Source organism: Penaeus vannamei, chromosome 1 (assembly GCF_042767895.1).
Source record: "Penaeus vannamei isolate JL-2024 chromosome 1, ASM4276789v1, whole genome shotgun sequence".
In the NCBI taxonomy this organism is placed as follows: domain Eukaryota; kingdom Metazoa; phylum Arthropoda; class Malacostraca; order Decapoda; family Penaeidae; genus Penaeus; species Penaeus vannamei.
In genome coordinates, this window is record NC_091549.1 from 4604040 (window position 1) to 4621539 (window position 17500).

Genomic DNA, 17500 nt, shown 5'->3' on the forward strand with positions numbered 1-17500 from the left:
CCCGTAAGAGACAAAAGCCAGAGGGGTTGTATGTGAGCAATAGCCCTTCTCTTCTTCCCTAACTCCCTGGGCCATCTTTTTTTTCCTTCCTTTTCCTTGTCTTTCCATTTTGTTCATGTTTTCGTTTCATTTCTCTCTTTCCATCCTTTTTCTTTCATTTCTTTCTTTCCATAATTTTTCCTACATTTCCATCCTATCTTTTTCTTTCATTTCCATATCGTCGCGCCCTTTTTTCCTATTTTTTTCCTTCATGTCTCTTTCCATTTTTTCCTTACCTTTTCCTTCCTTTCTCTACTCTTCTTCCCCCATATATTTTTTTCTTCATTTCCTTGTCCATCATTTTCTCTAATCTCTTCCTTTCTTTCCTTATCTTCATCCTTTTCTTCCTATCCATTTTCCTATTCTTCCTCTTCCTTTCCCCTCCCACTCTTCTTCTTCTTCCTTCCTCTTCTTCTTCTTCTTCTTCTTCTTCTTCCTTCCTCCTCCTCTTCTTCTTCATCCTACCTCCCCTCTTCCTCCTACCTCCCCCTCTTCCTCCTACCTCCCCCTTCCTCCTCCCTCCCCCTCTTCCTCTTCCTCCCCCACCCTCTCTTCCTCCTCCCTCCCCTCCCCTACCCTCTTCTTCCTCTTCCAACCCCTCTTCCTCCCCCTCTACCCCCTCTTCCTCCCCCCTTACCCTCTTCCTTCTCTCCTCACCCCCTCCCCTTCCTTCCCCCTCCTACCTCTCCTCCCTCTCCCCCCCACCCCCCCAGTTTAAAACTTTCTACTTCACCCGTAAAATGTCAAGTCACATTTCACCTGCAGTAAGATTGGCGCTTCTACGATTGTACGGCTGTCACGACTTTCTTAGGGGGAGGGAGGGGGAGGGGGAGGGGAGAGGAGGGAAGGGGAGAAGGGGGGGAGACGAGGATTAGGTGGGGGAAGGAGGGGGGAAGGGGAGGGAGGGGGAAGGGGGAGGGAAGGGGAGAAGGGGGGGAAGAGACGATGATTGAGGTGGGGGAGGGGAGGAAGGGGAGTGAGGGGAAGGGGGAGGGGAGAAGGGGGGAAATTGGAGCTTGGGGTTGTTTCTGTATTTGTTTGTCTGTGTGTATGTCGTTCTTTTTTCTATTTCTCTATTTCTTTGGCTTTTTTTTTCTCTTTTTCTTTTTCTCTCTCTCATGAGTGTGTGTGTTTGTGTGTGTGCGTGTGCGTGTGCGCGCGTGTACATACATTCATTCATTTATTTCCATCTATCCATCCATCCATCCATCCATCCATCCATCCATCCATCCATCCACCCATCCATCCAAACTACAACACTCATCCCAAAAGACGTAACAATTCTCAGAGACAGTCCAACGAAAACCCGCGCGCGATTGTTTGCGAACAGAAAAGAAATCGCTCTCTGTAAAAATTCCTGCCATTGTTGTCATAGAATAAACCCGTGACGAAACCTTGACACAACCTGAAGATTCCACGGAAAACATGACAGGAGGTGGACCGGTGACACACGATTGAGTAACTAATGGTTTTAAAAAAATCATAGGACGATTATCTTTCTTTTTCTTTCTTTCTTTCTTTCTTTCTTCTTTTTTTATCGCGAGTTTTGGGGTCTTCATTGAAGGGGAGGAAGGGGGAGGGAGGGAGAGGAGGGAGGAGAGGGGAGAAGGGAGGAGGGAGAGAGAGAGGGAAGAGGGAGAGAGAGAGGGAAGAGGGAGAGAGAGAGGGAAGAGAGAGAGAGAGAGAAAGAGAGAGAGAGAGAGAGAAGAGAGGAGAGAGAGAGAGAGAGAGAGAGAGAGAGAGAGAGAGAGAGAGAGAGAGAGAGAGAGAGAGAGGAGAGAGAGAGAGAGAGAGGGAGAGAGGGAGAGAGAGAGAGAGAGGGAGAAGAGAGAGAGAGAGGGGGGAAGAGAGAGAGAGAGAGAGGGAAGAGAGAGAGAGAGAGGGAAGAGAGAGAGAGAGAGAGGGAAGAGAGAGAGAGAGAGAGGATGTGAGTGAGAGGGAGAGTGAGAGAGAGAGAGAAGAGAGAGAGAGAGAGGGAAGAGAGAGAGAGAGAGAGAGAGAGAGAGAGAGAGAGAGAGAGAGAGAGAGAGAGAGAGAGAGAGAGAGAGAGGGAGGGAGGGAGGGAGGAAGGGAAGAGGGAGAGAGAGGGAAGAGAGAAAAGAAAAAGAAAACGAGAACTAACTGAAATACATAAATCAATCGTAAATGTATCCCCTACAGGCGCATAAAACGAGAATTTAGCTAATAAGTCACAACAGACATAAAATCGGACGAGCAATTTCAACAGAGCAAAAAGTAATTATCCAGCCAAAAGGACTGTAGCGTTCCAACAAGCCAAGCAGGAATCGGCAACAGTTAAACAGCTCTTGTACTAAAACGACCAATTCAGCGAACGTGGAAATGTGACAGTTAATTGCTGTGTAATTGGCGCCGATAGAGTTCAGTGGGGGGGGGGGGGTTGAAAGACGAGAAGGCACGGAAAAATCTGCGCATCTTTTTTCCAATGAGAAATGCTCAAGTTTTAAGTAATTTAGATAGTGTAGGCATTGCGTTATCTTGTAGACGTTGTTCCTGTTTTGCTTACGTGTGCTCCATCTTGTTTATCTTGTTCACACACATAAACTCCGTTCATGATTACGGTGTTTGTGTCTGATGAAAAAATACACGAATCTTGAGTAATTTAGATAGTATAGACATTGCGTTATCTCACAGACCTTGTTCCTGTTTTGTCTACGTGTGTTCCATCTTGTTCATCTTGTTCACACACACAAACACCGCTCGTGATTACGGTGCTTGTGTCTGCTGAGTGTACACTTCGAGCATAATAACACACCTGTGCACGTTCTTTTCCCCCTCGTGTGCGTGTGCGGGTGTGTGTGTACGTGTATCGTGCGTGCTTACCTATACGCACGAGTGCTTCTGTTCTAACTAACAAATAGTTGACTCTTCCGGCAGTGTGAGGAGTGAGGGTGAAGGGTGAGTGACCATTACCGCTAATACCCGATTCACGGTACCCGCCCACCCCCTGGCTTTCATTCTCCATTCATTTCCCACCCCCCTTATACTCCTTACACTCCTCCACCTTCACCCCACCTTTCTCATCATTCTTCACCCTCATCCTCACCTCCTAATATCCTTCCGCCTTCACTCCCCTCCTAATACCGCTCCATCCTCACACCCCCTCCTAATAACCCTCCACCCACACCCCTTCATCCTCCACCCTCACCCACCTCTTATCTTCCACCCATCTACCTCATCCTCATCCTCCACCCACCCACCCACCCTCACCCTCCATTTCACCAATTCTTTTCATCTCCCTCTCTCTCTCTCTCTCTCTCTCTCTCTCTCTCTCTCTCTCTCTCTCTCTCTCTCTCTCTCTCTCTCTCTCTCTCTCTCTCTCTCCCTCTCTCTCTCCCTCTCTCTCCCTCTCTCTCTCTCTCCCTCCTCCCTCCCTCCTCCTTCCCTCTCCTCTCTCCTTCTCCCTCCCTCTCTCCTTCTCCCTCTCTCTCTCTCTCCTCCCTCCCTCCTCTCTCCTCCCTCCCTCCCTCCCTCCCTCCCTCTCCCTCCCCTCTCTCCCTCCCCTCCCCTCTCCCTATCCTCCCCCCCTCTCTCTTCCTCCCTCCCTCGCTCTCCCTCTCCCTCGCTCCCATTTCCTTTCTACCTGCACTCTTTTCCCTCGTCACTCCTTTCCCTCGTCACTCCTTTCTCCTTTCTGTTGCGACATGTCCAGCCATTACTGCAGGCGCTCCGAAGCTCTCAGGGCGCTTGGCAGACTGCACGACAGCGCAAGAAATATGCAAATAGCCCACCATAATGGGAGGAAAGTGAGTCTACACCAGGAAACCACCGTCCAGTACTGGCAAGTGGAGACGAAAGTTGAAAAAAAGAACGTTTATGTGCGTGTAAAAGGATTTATTGTGTGAGTATTGTACCTCCGGGAGCTGTTTCGTGTACTGCAGGAAGTACTGTACACGGTTTTTTTTTGGAGGGATAAAATGGTGGACATGTGTAAAGTCCATTTTATAGGTGTAGAAGGGTGGATGGTTAGTGTAGGTACAGGTGAACAAATAGACATAGAATGACAAGTGTAAAAGATGGATAGATATGATATGCATATGATATTAATAACAGATGGATAGATATGGTATGCATAATAGGAAAATAAAATGGTCCTGGAAATATATGTATAAGACGTATAAGGAATATAGGTAGAATGGTAAGAAGATAGCGAAGAAACTGGTTAGCAAGCGGTAGATAAATAGATTATGAAGTATAAAGTAGATATTTGAGGAAACATCTATGTAAAAGAAAGAAAAAAATACTATTGTAACTGATGGAATAAAGTAATTTGAATTTGAATATTGATCCTTATGTCAAGAAAGAGAAATAACAAAGGGTTAGTTTTTTTTTATTTACTATGCGAAAAAAACGTATAAAAGGTACAGAAAACATTAAAACAGGGAAACAAATAAAGAAAAATGGTTATTAGATCAAATAGATAAATCGATGGTTATCCGAAATATTATCAAATGGGTACAAAGGCTATCGAAAAATCACCTAATTGACATGTAGACAGATAGACAGGTATAAACAACCCCTATTTCCCCCGCATATCAATCATCCCCCATCCCCTCCACCCCCACCACCCCCTATTTCCCCCGCATATCTATCACCCCCCATCCCCTCCACCCCACCATCTACCCCAACTCAACCCCCTACCCACTCTTCCACTTACCCCCGAGCCATCCCCCTACTCCTTTCGGCTGCCATCCCCCCCCCCGGCGAGTGAAAGGAACCCCCACATGCAAACTTTCAATTCATGTCTGGGCAAATTTAGATTTTTTTTCTTTCTTTTTCGTATTCTTATTCTTCGCCATTTTTTTCTTTTTTTCTTTTTCTTCTCTACTGTCTTTTGTCATTCGTTTTCTCTTTCTTTTCCTTTCTTTTCTCATTATTTCCGCGTTTGTCCATTTTTTTATTTTCTACCATCTTTCTTGACTCATCAGTTTTTCCTCTTAATCTATTCTTCTTTCCCTTCCTTTCTATGTCTCTTTTATCTCTGGCTTCCTTTCGTTCTTGTTATGTCTTCCTTAACTTCATCTTTTCTTCTTTCTTTGTTCTCCCTTATTTCCTTCTATACATTCTTCACTCTCTGTTTCTCCCTGTTTTTTCTCTCATTTGGCTCTTCCATTCATTCATTGTCCCTTTTCCTTTGTCTTCTCTCTCTCTTTCTTTTCCTTTTCCCTTCTCACTTCTCCATTCTCCTTATATACTTCGTCTCCTTCCTCACAACCTCCTCTCCTTAACCCATATTCTTCCGGTTCCTCTTCTACCTACCTCCTTCCTTTCCTTCCTCACTCCCTCATCTATCTCTCTCTCTCTCTCTCTCTCTCTCTCTCTCTCTCTCTCTCTCTCTCTCTCTCTCTCTCTCTATATATATATATATATATATATATGTGTGTGTGTGTGTGTGTGTGTGTGTGTGTGTGTGTGTGTGTGTGTGTGTGTGTGTACATATATATATATATATATATATATATATATATATATATATATATATATATATGTATGTGTGTGTGTGTGTGTGTGTGTGTGTGTGTGTGTGTATATATATATATATATATATATATATATATATATATATATATATATATATATATATATATATATATATAGCCTCATCGTCATTATCTTCTTTTCCTCCCTTCCTTTTTTCTTCTCCTCCTACTCCACCTCTTTCTTCTTATTTTTCTCCTCTCCTCTTCCTTCTCCCTCCAACACCCTCTTTCCCTCCACCTCCCTTTTAGCATCCTCTTTCTTTCTCTCCTCCCTTCTCCCTCCCTCTCTTCCTCCCTCCCTCCCTCTCCTCCTCCTCCCTCTCCCTCCACCTCCCTCTAACATCCTCTCTCACTCCTCCCTCGAACACCCTCTCCCCCCTCTCCTCCCTCTCTCCCTCCACCTCCCTTTAACATCCTCTCCTTCCACCCCCCCTCCTCCTCCACCTCCTCCTCTCTGCCCTCTCCCTCTCTCCTCTCCCCCCTCCTCCTCCCCTCTCCCCTCTCCTCCTCCTCCCCTCTCCTCCTCCTCCTCCTCCTCCTCCTCCTCCCCTCTCCCTCTCCCTCCACCTTCGAGATCCCGCTGCGGGCTGGTCATGTCACCTGTCTTAAGTGTCGCCCTTAGCGTCAAGATTAGCGGAGATCTGGCGCGTACACCTGTGCCTCCATTTGCATCTGTTTTGAATAGGTGAGAGTGATTCTTCTCTTGAGGATCTCTCTTTTTCTTTTTCTTGGCTATTGGCTTTTGTTATTCGTTTTCTGTTTCTTTTCGTTTCGCTTATTATTTCCGTGTTCATTTTTTCTGCAATCTTATCCTTCTTAACTCCTTAGTTTTTCTTTCTTATCTATTCTCTTTTCCCTTATTTCTATGTCTCTTTTATCTTTGTCTCCTTAACTTCATCTTTTCTTCCTTTTTTGCACTCCCTTATTTCCTTCTCTGCATTCTTCACTCTCTCTTTCCCTCTGTTTTTCTCTCCTTTGGCTCTTCCATTCATTCATTATCACTTCCTTTGCCTTCCCTCTCTCTTTCTCTTCCTTTTCTCTTCCCTCTCTCTTTCTCTTCCTTTTCTCTTTCTCTTCCTCTTCTCTTCTTCACCATCCTCCTTACACACTTCTTCCTTACACACCCTTCCCTGGGTATAAGGTCTTCGTGGTCTGTTTACTGGTTATGCGTTTGGGGTCTGCATAGCCAGGTGTAACAGGTAAGGGTAAAGGTTTAATTGGTCTTTAGGGGTCGTTAGCTGTCGTGTTGTGAAGATGGTGTTGTTCGAGTTGTTGTTGGCACTAGTTTTCTTTCTTGTTATCGTGGTTTGGCGTCGTTAGCTTGTTGTTTTGTTGTTATTCCTATTTTGGTGTCTTGTTATCGATATCCATGTTATTTTCTTTGTCATCGAAGTTATTATTACCATTGTTTTTATTAATGTTATCCCTCTCATCACAAAAATGATCATTATCATCACTATTATTAGCTTATGATCATTATCATTATCATCACTTATCTTCACTATTATCATCATCATCATTAACGTTACCATACCATCACCATCACCATTACTATATTATGACTATCATTTTCACCTTAACAAAAACCGTAAAAAGAAAAGAAAAAAAAAGAAGAAAAAAAAAATCTGTCAGTCAGATTTCATGGTCAGTCAACTCGTGGCTTTGGGCTGTGGATTTATAATTAAATTTGTGTGTTTTGTGAAACCATTTTTTTTCTGCTTCCTTGATTTTTTTACCCATATTAATGTTTGTGTTTCTCTCGGATTACCATTATGTTTGTAATATTCTATAGTGGATTGTAGTGATGGTGATGATAAAGAATTGCCTTTAAGGTAAAATTAGTTTTGTGCATTTGTAAAAAAAAATGGTAACAAACATTTAAGTTTAATTGATTATTTCGATTGAGTTTGGAATATAGATAAAATGCAATTAAACAAAGATTTAAAGATAGCTTTCATTAATAGATAGCACTGGACACACACATCGATATACAGCTAGATTCAATTATTGAATAATGAACTATATCACTTCCTGTATTATTAAACAAAATTAAATAGTAAAGGTTTACCGTAATGCAGACATCACTTCATGTTAATATACACGTAATACACACAGCATAAAAAAGCCTAATCAGATTATAATACAACTTTTTTCAATTGAGATGAGTTTAATTACGGTAAATTGAGTTTAATTATAGCTTAATTACAATTAGTTTATCGAAAGAATTATCACAGATCAATCTAAGAATCATGAATCACATTACACTAAGCTTTTATATACTTTTTATGTGAGAGATTTTGTAATTTCTTCATTAAGTTCTTTTTTCTGTCTATTTACTCAGATATGGTATGTGGTATTTAGATTTGTATTATTATATGTATTAAAGATATAGTCTGGATGCATTTTGATAATGAGAGAGAGAGAGAGAGAGAGAGAGAGAGAGAGAGAGAGAGAGAGAGAGAGAGAGAGAGAGAGAGAGAGAGAGAGAGACAGAGAGAGAGCGAACACAAGCAGTACCCCTCCCCCCCTCCTTCCTCCCTCCTCCCCCATCCCCCTCCCCTCTCCCTCCCATATCCCTCCTCCCCTACCCTATCCCCTTCTTCTCCTGCCATACAACCTAAGACCCCAAGACAGCTAAAGTGAAACCCCAAAATACCAGGAATAATTGACGCTCACGGGGACGAGGAATACACACGTTCAGAAAGACGAGACAAATTTTCACTCGTACCTCACGGGCATAGGGGCATCTGCCTGTCCGTGCCTCTTGTTAATCGAAAAAGAATGGAAGAATGGAAGAGAGTGAAATGGAAAGTCCGGATTTTTTTTTTTTTTTTTTTTTTTTTTTTTTTTTTAGGGAAGTTTCTGAGCGGTTTCGAAATGAGAATTATTTGTCTTCCTGTCCGTTGTAATTAAGATCTTGTGCCAAAGGGATTTTAGTTGGATTAGATATTGAATTAAATGGACTGTCAGTACCGTTGTTATTATTTATTATTGTTATTATTTGTTATTATTTTTTATTGTTATTATTGATATTATTAGCATTCTCTTATAGGTGTTATTGTCATTAACAGCCTCATAATTATTATGATTATTATTTTCATTCTTTTCATCATCATTATCATCATTATTGTTTTGGTTATTATTAATGATTATTATTATTATATTGTGTTATTTTAATTGCTATTATTATTATCATTATTATTGTTATTATTATTATTATTTTTATTATTATTGTTTTTATTATTATTGTTTTTATTATTATTATCATTATTATTATCATTTTCATTACTATTATTTACGTTCCTATATAAACATGCATATTAAGAGGCATAGATAGAGAGGCAGATAGAATAACAGATATATAGACAGACAGAGACAGATAGAGATACAACATACACAAACCCATCAAGCTAAACACATTACGTAACCCGTTTGAAAACAATTAAGAAAAGTTCATTACACGCTCCAATGATCCTTTACATTTCGTAGACAACGAAGACAGATGCGCCACAACGTAAGACGCAGCACCGTGGGAATCTCTGGCCCTCGAGGCGTCTCCTAAGAAAGCAAAAGTTATCTTGGTCGCTGCTCGAGGAATCTCTTATCTGGGAACACCGCGGGCGCATAAATAGTTTGATTTTTCTTCTGGATCTGGATCTGGCAACACCGTGGGGGAGGATGTATGTATCGGAGCGTACATGAAGACACGCACATGTATATGGATGTGTGTGTGTGTGTGTGTGTGTGCGTGTGTGTGTGTATGTGTGTGTGTGTGTGTGTGTGTGTGTGTGTGTGTGTGTGTGTGTGCATATAAATATTCATACGATTGTATGTGTATGGTTATGTATGTGTGTGCGTACAAAGGACCTTAAATGACAAATGCGTAAATAGATATTAATAAAAAAATAAATAAATGACGCAAATCAAGAGCCAGAAAAGATTACTGGAGATAGAGCGAATATTTACGGATGTATTTCAGCAATTCATAACATGTATAAAATGCGAAAAAATAAGAGAGAGAGAGATAAGCATGAGCAAAACAAAAGAAAAAAAAAATATGCAGAGAGGAAAAAAAACACAATCAAGGTTGTAAAAATATGAGAACAGCGAAAGGCAAACGAGCCTACTTTAAAATTGAAAAGGTTTTCAGCAACAACTAATATTTGACTCAATTATATTCATATACAAACGCACATATGTGTATATATGTGCATATATAAATGTTTATGTATGTATATATAGGTATAAACAAGAGACCAAAGAAATTAGAGAAAAAGGAACAATCAATGGAGGGAAACGAGCCTACACCCATGATAAACGAGGTAATTTAACCTCAACAGCACAATTGACAAACAGACACAGGGGGTTCCACCAAACAACCGTCACCCGTAAACAACTCAACAACCACCTAGCCAATTAACCTCACGTAATGGCCCTCGTTAGTTACCTAATCATAAGGTTGTTAAGTCTTAATTACTCTTATTGATATTGGTCTCTGGGATGGTTAGGAATCAGTGAGTTTGCGGTGAAGACATTGTTATTATAAAGGGTTATTATCCGTGTACGATTGCGGGGGTAATATGGTAATTATTTCTTTTCCTTCTTCCTCATCTTTATCATCTGATGTTACTTTTGGTTGTAGTATAAGTAGTGTTGATAACTGTTAACTTGTGATCAATTATTTCTACTACTACAACACTTCTACCATTATTATTGCTATTATTGTTGATGTCACTACTATTGCTGCTTCTACTACTACTACTATCTTATATTATCATTATCATTATTATCCTTGTCATTGTTATCATTATCATTGCCTTTATTATCATTATCATTACCATTATCATTACCATTATCATTACCATTATCATTACCATTATCATTACCATTATCATTACCATTATCATTATCATTATCATTACCATTACCATTATCATTATCATTATAATTATTATCATTATAATTATTATCATTACCATTATCATTATAATTATTATCATTATCAATATTATCATTATCAATATTACCATTATCAATATTACCATTATCAATATTACCATTATCAATATTACCATTATCATTATCATTGCAATTACTTATCATCATAGATATCACCACTACCACTGCCATCATTTTTCTAATGACTATTGAGTGGTAGTTATAATAAAATCCCTGAATTCAACATCGCTAGAGACAAGATAATTCTCGTCTCCTCTCTACCTCCCATTTTTATCAGTCCTCGACTCGCTTCTCTCCTTACCTCCCTTTTTTATCAGTCCTCTACTCTCGTCTCCTTTCCTTACCTCCCATTTTTATCAGTCCTCAATTCTCTTCTCCTCTCCTTACCTCCCATTTTTATCAATCGTCAATTCTCTTCTCCTCTCCATACCTCCCATTTTTATCAGTCTACTCTCTTCTCCTTTCCCTATCTCTATTTTTATCAACCCTCTCCCTTTCTCTCTCTGCGAAATCCTTACGCCATGCCCGAAGCCAATCCTCTCTACCTCCCATTTTTATCAGTCCTCTACTCTCTTCTCTCCTTATCTCCCTTTTTATCAGTCTTCTCCCTTTCTCTCTGTGCGAATTTCTTACGCCATGCCCCAAGCCAAACAGGAAACAGACACACGGGCCGCATTCCAACTAAGCCATGTGGTCGCATCGTTGCCAGAAGAGAGGGGTCCTGCTGATCAATAAGTTATTGCCAGGAACAACGGACGTAATTACGATGTGGTAACACTGTCGGGCGAAATCATACCCCCCCTCCCCTCTTCCCCCACTCCCCCTTTCTCTTCCCCCACTCCCCCTCCCCTCTTCCCCCACTCCCCACTCCCCTCTTCCCCCACTCCCGTCGCTCTCTCATTCATAAAATTATCCACGGTAAGAATAAGCCGCGTGGGATTGGATTCCACAAGCAGTTAGAGATAACAGGATTGGATCCTATAAAAGTCGAAGGAGGGGAGAAGTTGCTTCCTATGATCGTCGAGATGATGGAGGTTGGATCTCGTTGGCGTTAATAGAGGATTGGATTCAATAGAGGGTGAAAAGACGAGGTTAAGAATGAAGTTGGATATTATAGACGATACGAGAAAGAGAATTGGATCCCTTTCAACAAATGCAATTGAATAAAGCTAACTAAAACTTGTCACCAAAAATAAGAGACGAAACTTTTGCTAACGAGCTTCATAGTATTGGGAGAAAGTTATTTTTATCATTTTTATTTTTATTTTTATTTTTATTTGGAGAAAGTTGGCTTTATTTTTTGTAAATAATGCATACAGCGAGAGATTTAAAATGTGCACCTGCTTTCTCCCTGTAAAACGGTGAAAACAACAGAGGTGATTCATTTCTGTTCATAAAAATGTTCCAACACCGTGGCAATGTATGCTTGGAGTACTGCGAAAGGGAGTGAGGGAGAGAGAGAGAGAGAGAAAGAGAGAGAGAGAGAAAGAGAGAGAGAGAGAGATGGAGATGGAGATGGAGAGAGAGAGAGAGAGCGACAGAGAGGGGGAGAGGGAGAGAGAGAGAGAAAGAAAGAGAGAGAAAGAGAAAGCAAAAGTGAGAGAGAGACTGAGACTGACTGACTGACTGACTGAGACAGACGTTTGACAGACAGACAGACAGGGGAAGGGATACGATTTATGTAGAAAACGGGCGTGTATGTGAATAAGCAATTAAGAAATCCGACGAGAAGGTAAACTAAACTAGATATTCATATAAAGAGTATCATTAGAATAGAAAGTAATGTTTTATCAACAGCAAAAATTACTTCAACATTAGATGCGCCAGCTTTCAATTAAAATACGTTGTATGTTTTCTTTACATACTACTTTCTTACTTTCGTACACACCCAAAAAGCGGTTATTTGAATATAATTTTATTTTGTTTCTTTCGTACACACCCAAAAAGCGGTTATTTGAATATAATTTTACTTTGTTACTTTCGTACACACCCATAAAGCAGTTTTTTGAATATAATTTTACTTTGTTACTTTCGTTCACACCCAAAAGGCAGTTGTTTAAATACATATTTTTCTATTTCAATCAAGTTTCGTAAATACATATTTCATAAATTTAATACATTTTTCTATTTCCCTCAAGTTTCATAAATACATATTTCATAAATTGGATACAATTTTTCAATTTCCCTCAAGTTTCATAAATAAATATCTCATAAACTGAATACATTTTTCTATTTCCCTCAAGTTTCGTAAATACATATTTCATAAACTGAATTAAATGTATGATATAAATAAAACTCTCTCTGTAGAACATTAATAAACATAGATGTTACTTATGCAGCTCATGTTTCAATGTTCATGACTCGAAAGCACATTTCGTTTTCTCAAATGTATTATACGTGCTCTATCATACTTACGATGTCAGTGTAGTCTTTAGCGATATATCATCCTTGTCGTAAAACACAAAATGAAAAAAAGAATGACAATAAAGAAGGTAAGAATGAAAAAAAGAAAAGAAAATTACAATTGGTATCGGAGACTTTGAAGAGATATATTTCTATCACGTGAAAGTATGAAGCTTAAAACAAAAAAAAAAAAGAATCATACTTCCGGTTACGAAGTCAAAGTATGTCCCCCCACACCCCCTATCTCCCACTCCTACCTCCACTCCATACACCCCCACACCTCCTACCCTTCACTCCTACCTCCACACCCCTAATCCCCCTCTCCTATCCCCACACCCCAACGCCTCACTCCTGCCCTCACACCCCCAACCCCGATCTCCTACCTCCACTCCATACACCCCTACCCCCTACCTCTCACTCCTACCCCCACTCCCCTACCCCCTTCCTATCCCCACACCCAACCCCCACTCCATACACCCTCACACCTCTACCCATCACTCCTATCTCCACTCCCCAAAAACACCCCCAGGAAAACCGACCTCGGCAACCCCACTTTCTGCCGAGCTCGAACCCTCCTCCTCCTTCTCCTCCTTCTTCATCTTCCTATCTTCTTCTTCTTCTTCTTCTTCTTCTTCTTCTTCTTCTTCTTCTTCTTCTTCTTCTTCTTCTTCTCCTTCTTCTTCTTCTTCTTCTCCTTCTTCTTCTCCTTCTTCTCCTCCTCCTCTTTCTCCTTCTTCTCCTCCTCCTCCTCCTTCTTCATCTTCTCCTCCTTCTTCATCTTCTCCTCCTTCTTCATCTTCTCCTCCTTCTTCATCTTCTCCTCCTCCTCCCCCTCCTCCTCCTCTCCTCCTTCTCCCCCTCCTCCTCCTCCTCTCCTCTCCCCTCCTCCTCCTCCTCCTTCCTCCTCCTCCTCCCCCTCCTCTCCTCTCCTCTCCTCTCCTCCCCCTCCTCCTCCTCTCCTCTCCTCTCCTCTCCTCTCCTCTCCTCTCCCTCTCCCTCTCCTCTCCTCTCCTCCTCTTCTCCTACTCTTCCTCCCCCTCCTCCTCCTCCCCTCTCCTCCCCCTCCCCTCCTCCTCATCTTCCCCCTCCTCCTCCTCCTCTTCCCCCCCCCCTCCTCCTCCTCCCTCTCCCCCTCCCCTCCTCCTCCTCCTCATCTTCCCCCTCCTCCTCCCCCTCACCCTCACCATCCTCCTCCCTCTCCTCCTCTTCCCCCTCCTCCTCCCCCTCCTCTTCTGCTTCTCCTTGGCCTCCCCCCATTCCCCCTCCTCCTTCTCCCCCCTTCCTCTTCCTCCTCTTCCTCCTCCTCCTCCTCCTCCTCCTCCTCCTCTTCCTCCTCCTCTTCTGCTTCTGCTTGGCCTCCGTTCACCTCGTCGACCGCCGCTGGAGCCCCCAAAAGCGAACGGCTCAGCAGGTGTCCCTCTCCTGCTCCATTGTCACTGCTGAAATGATAGCGGTGAGGACCCAGCAGGTGCGTTTCCTGGAGGAGGGAGGAGGGAGGGAGAGAGGAAGGGGGGGAAAGGGGGAGGGAGGAAGGACGAGAGAGGGAGGAGGGAGGGGGGGGAGAAGGGGGAAGGGGGAGAGAGGGAGGGGGAAGGACGAGAGAGGAGGGAGGGAGGAGGGAGGGAGGAGAAGGGGGAGGAGGGAAGGGGGAGAAGGGGGAAGGGAGGGAGAGGATTTGTCACGGGGGTGGTGGAAGGGGGGGGGGCAAGGGGAAAGTTTTGAGAAAGCTGGGAAGAAGGAGGAGGAGGAGGAGAATGAGAGGAGGGGGTAGAAAGCTAAAAGAGACAGAGAGATAGAGAGGAGAAAGATAAAGAAAATAAAGAGCAAGAGAGAGAAAGACAAAGAAAATAAAGAGCAAGAGAGAGAGCGAAAAGAAAGAGCAAGAGAAAAAGCAGAAAACAGAGAGAGTAGAAGTCAAGAGAGAACGAATGCACCTACGCCAGAGAAACGGAGAGAAAGTGTACAAGACAAGATTGCAAGAAAATCTATAATACCGATAAATAAAACGAACTCACAGAAACCAAAATAAACCAAAAAGGATACCAAGTGCACATCCGTCTTTGAAGTTATTACAAAAACCGCGAAGTCTCCCCCCCCCCTTCCCCCCTCATTCACCAACATCAGAACCACAGGCTTCTCGCCCAGCTGTTAAAAAACGAGAGAAAACGCAGCATCTTTTATTTCATAAAAGAATTTTCTTCTCTTTTAATGTATATACGTTTTTTGAGGGGATGCTTTATAAGTTTACTTCTCGTTTTTATTTATTCTATTTATTTATTTATTTTATTTTTTATTTATCTCTTTTATTTTATTCATTTTTTTGAGGGGGTGCTATATTTTTTTACATTTTTATTTCTGACTAAAGTTGATATAGAGATGTAATGTTATTTGAGGAATATACGCGAAGGAAATTTTTGTGTAGCTTTTTTCGATTTTTTTTTTTTTTTTAGTGCTATATGACCTTTAATGTATGGCACATTGATTTGTTTAAAGCATTGACCTTTCTGTATAAGTATTAGAATTATTTAAACATATTTATGTTATCTCTATTATTATTGTTGTTGTTTTTATTGATATTATTACTATGACTTCTATTGATACTACTATTGCTGCCATCATTATTTTTGTAATTGTTGGCATTATTATTGTTATTAGTTTTGTTATCAAAAGAATTTGATTAACTTTACTGTTATCATTATTATTATCATTACCATCATCATTATTATTATCATTACTATTATCACCACTATTATCATTACTATCATCATTCTTATCTATATCATCATTGTAATCTATAGTCATTATTATTATCATCATTACCATTATTGATGTCGTGCATCTTTCTCTTTCTAGGTGCTGGAAATGCTAAAAGAAGCCATGGAAGAAGACGGAGGACACGCTACCATGGAAGAGGATGATGGCAGTGACGTCAGCGGATACCACAGCGACTCAGACTCAGCCATAATGATGTCAGGGAATTCACCATACGTCAGCAAACACGCGAGGTTCAACTTCCTTACAAGATCAGGTAAGTCTCCCCTGTTGGTGTTGGGTTTTGAGGGGGTATAGAAAACGGGAGTTAGGTGAAAGCGAGGTTTTAGTGGAAAAGGTAAGAAAGTAAGGAAGTGGAAGAAGAGGAGAGGGTGGGAGGGAAGGAGGGAGGGAGGGAGAGAGAGAGAGAGAGAGAGAGAGAGAGAGAGAGAGAGAGAGAGAGAGAGAGAGAGAGAGAGAGAGAATGAGAGAAATCATCATTCGAGAGAGAGAGAGAGAGAAAACATTCGAGAGAAAGAGAGAGAGAGGGAGAGAGAGAGAGAGAGAGAGAGAGAAATCCTCATTCGAGAGAGAGAGAGAAATCATCATTCGAGATAGAGAGAGAGAGAAATCATCATTCGAGAGAGAGAGAGAGAGAGAGAGAGAGAGAGAGAAAGAGAGAGAGAGAGAGAGAAATCATCATTCGAGAGAGAGAGAGAGAGAGAGAGAGAGAGAGAGAGAGAGAGAGAGAGAGAGACAGACAGACAGACAGACAGACAGAGAAAACAAACAAACAAAAAAAAAATTCCTACAAGCAAAAAAGTGAAAACCAAAAAAACAGGCCCAGAAAGCACCCCACATTTTCCACGGCAAAGCGACGTAACGAATCTAACATTTCCCGCCAACAGGAAAGATGCATGACATTTATTTTTATTTTTTTTTCAAATCTCTTAACGCGGGAATTTCGTGCGCATGACGAGACTCTCTTGTTCAACGACGGATACGCATCGAAATAAGCCATCAATAATAATAGATAAGAAATAAATAACAAGAAATAAGAAATAAGCCATCAATAATAATAGATAAGAAATAAATAACAAGAAATAAGAAATAAGAAATAAGCCATCAATAATAATAAATAAGAAATAAATAACAAGAAATAAGAAATAAGAAATAAGCCATCAATAATAATAAATAAGAAATAAATAACAAAGGTTAAATAATAAGAAATAAGCCATCAATAACAGATAAAAATGAATAACAGAAATACAATATCAATAATAATAGATAAGAAATGAATAACAAGAAATAAGAAATAAGTCATCAATAATAATAAATAAGAAATAAATAACAAGAAATAAAAAATAAGAAATAAGCCATCAATAATAATAAATAAGAAATAAAAATAACAAGAAATAAGAAATAAGCCATCTTACGAGACGTGATATTGTCATAAAGGATCGCATAATTGGAGAACTGTATTTCTCACTTTCTCTTTGGAAAGAGAGAGAGGGGGAGGGGGTAGGGGGGAAGGTGGGAGGGAGGGAGGGAGAGAAGGCGAGGAAGGGTGGGAGGGAGAGGGTAGGAAGGAGGGAAAGAGGGAGATAGACAGACGGAAACAGACAGAGAGAGAGGAGAGGGAGAGAGACAGACAGGCAGACAGACAGACAGAAAGACGGAAACAGAGATGGGAAAAATATTCATATCATTTAATACTCGTTTTATATGACAAAATATTTTCAGTCGCCACATAAGCTTCAGAAATAAAAAGAGAGTCTTATAGACACGACAGCGTTACAGCCCAAATAACCATCATTTTCTCCTGTGTATCACGATTTCAAATTACACCT

At 41.1% G+C, this 17500-nt stretch overlaps 1 protein-coding gene across 1 annotated transcript in view; it reads left to right on the forward strand.

Moving 5' to 3' along the window:
* The window catches only part of LOC113824622 (uncharacterized), a 232918-nt gene that overhangs the window by 151207 nt on the left and 64211 nt on the right, over nt 1-17500 (forward strand). The window contains exon 2 of the mRNA XM_070128533.1: nt 15753-15927. Within this exon, the coding sequence (XP_069984634.1) occupies nt 15753-15927 (175 nt within the window). The remainder of the gene's footprint in view (nt 1-15752; nt 15928-17500) is intronic.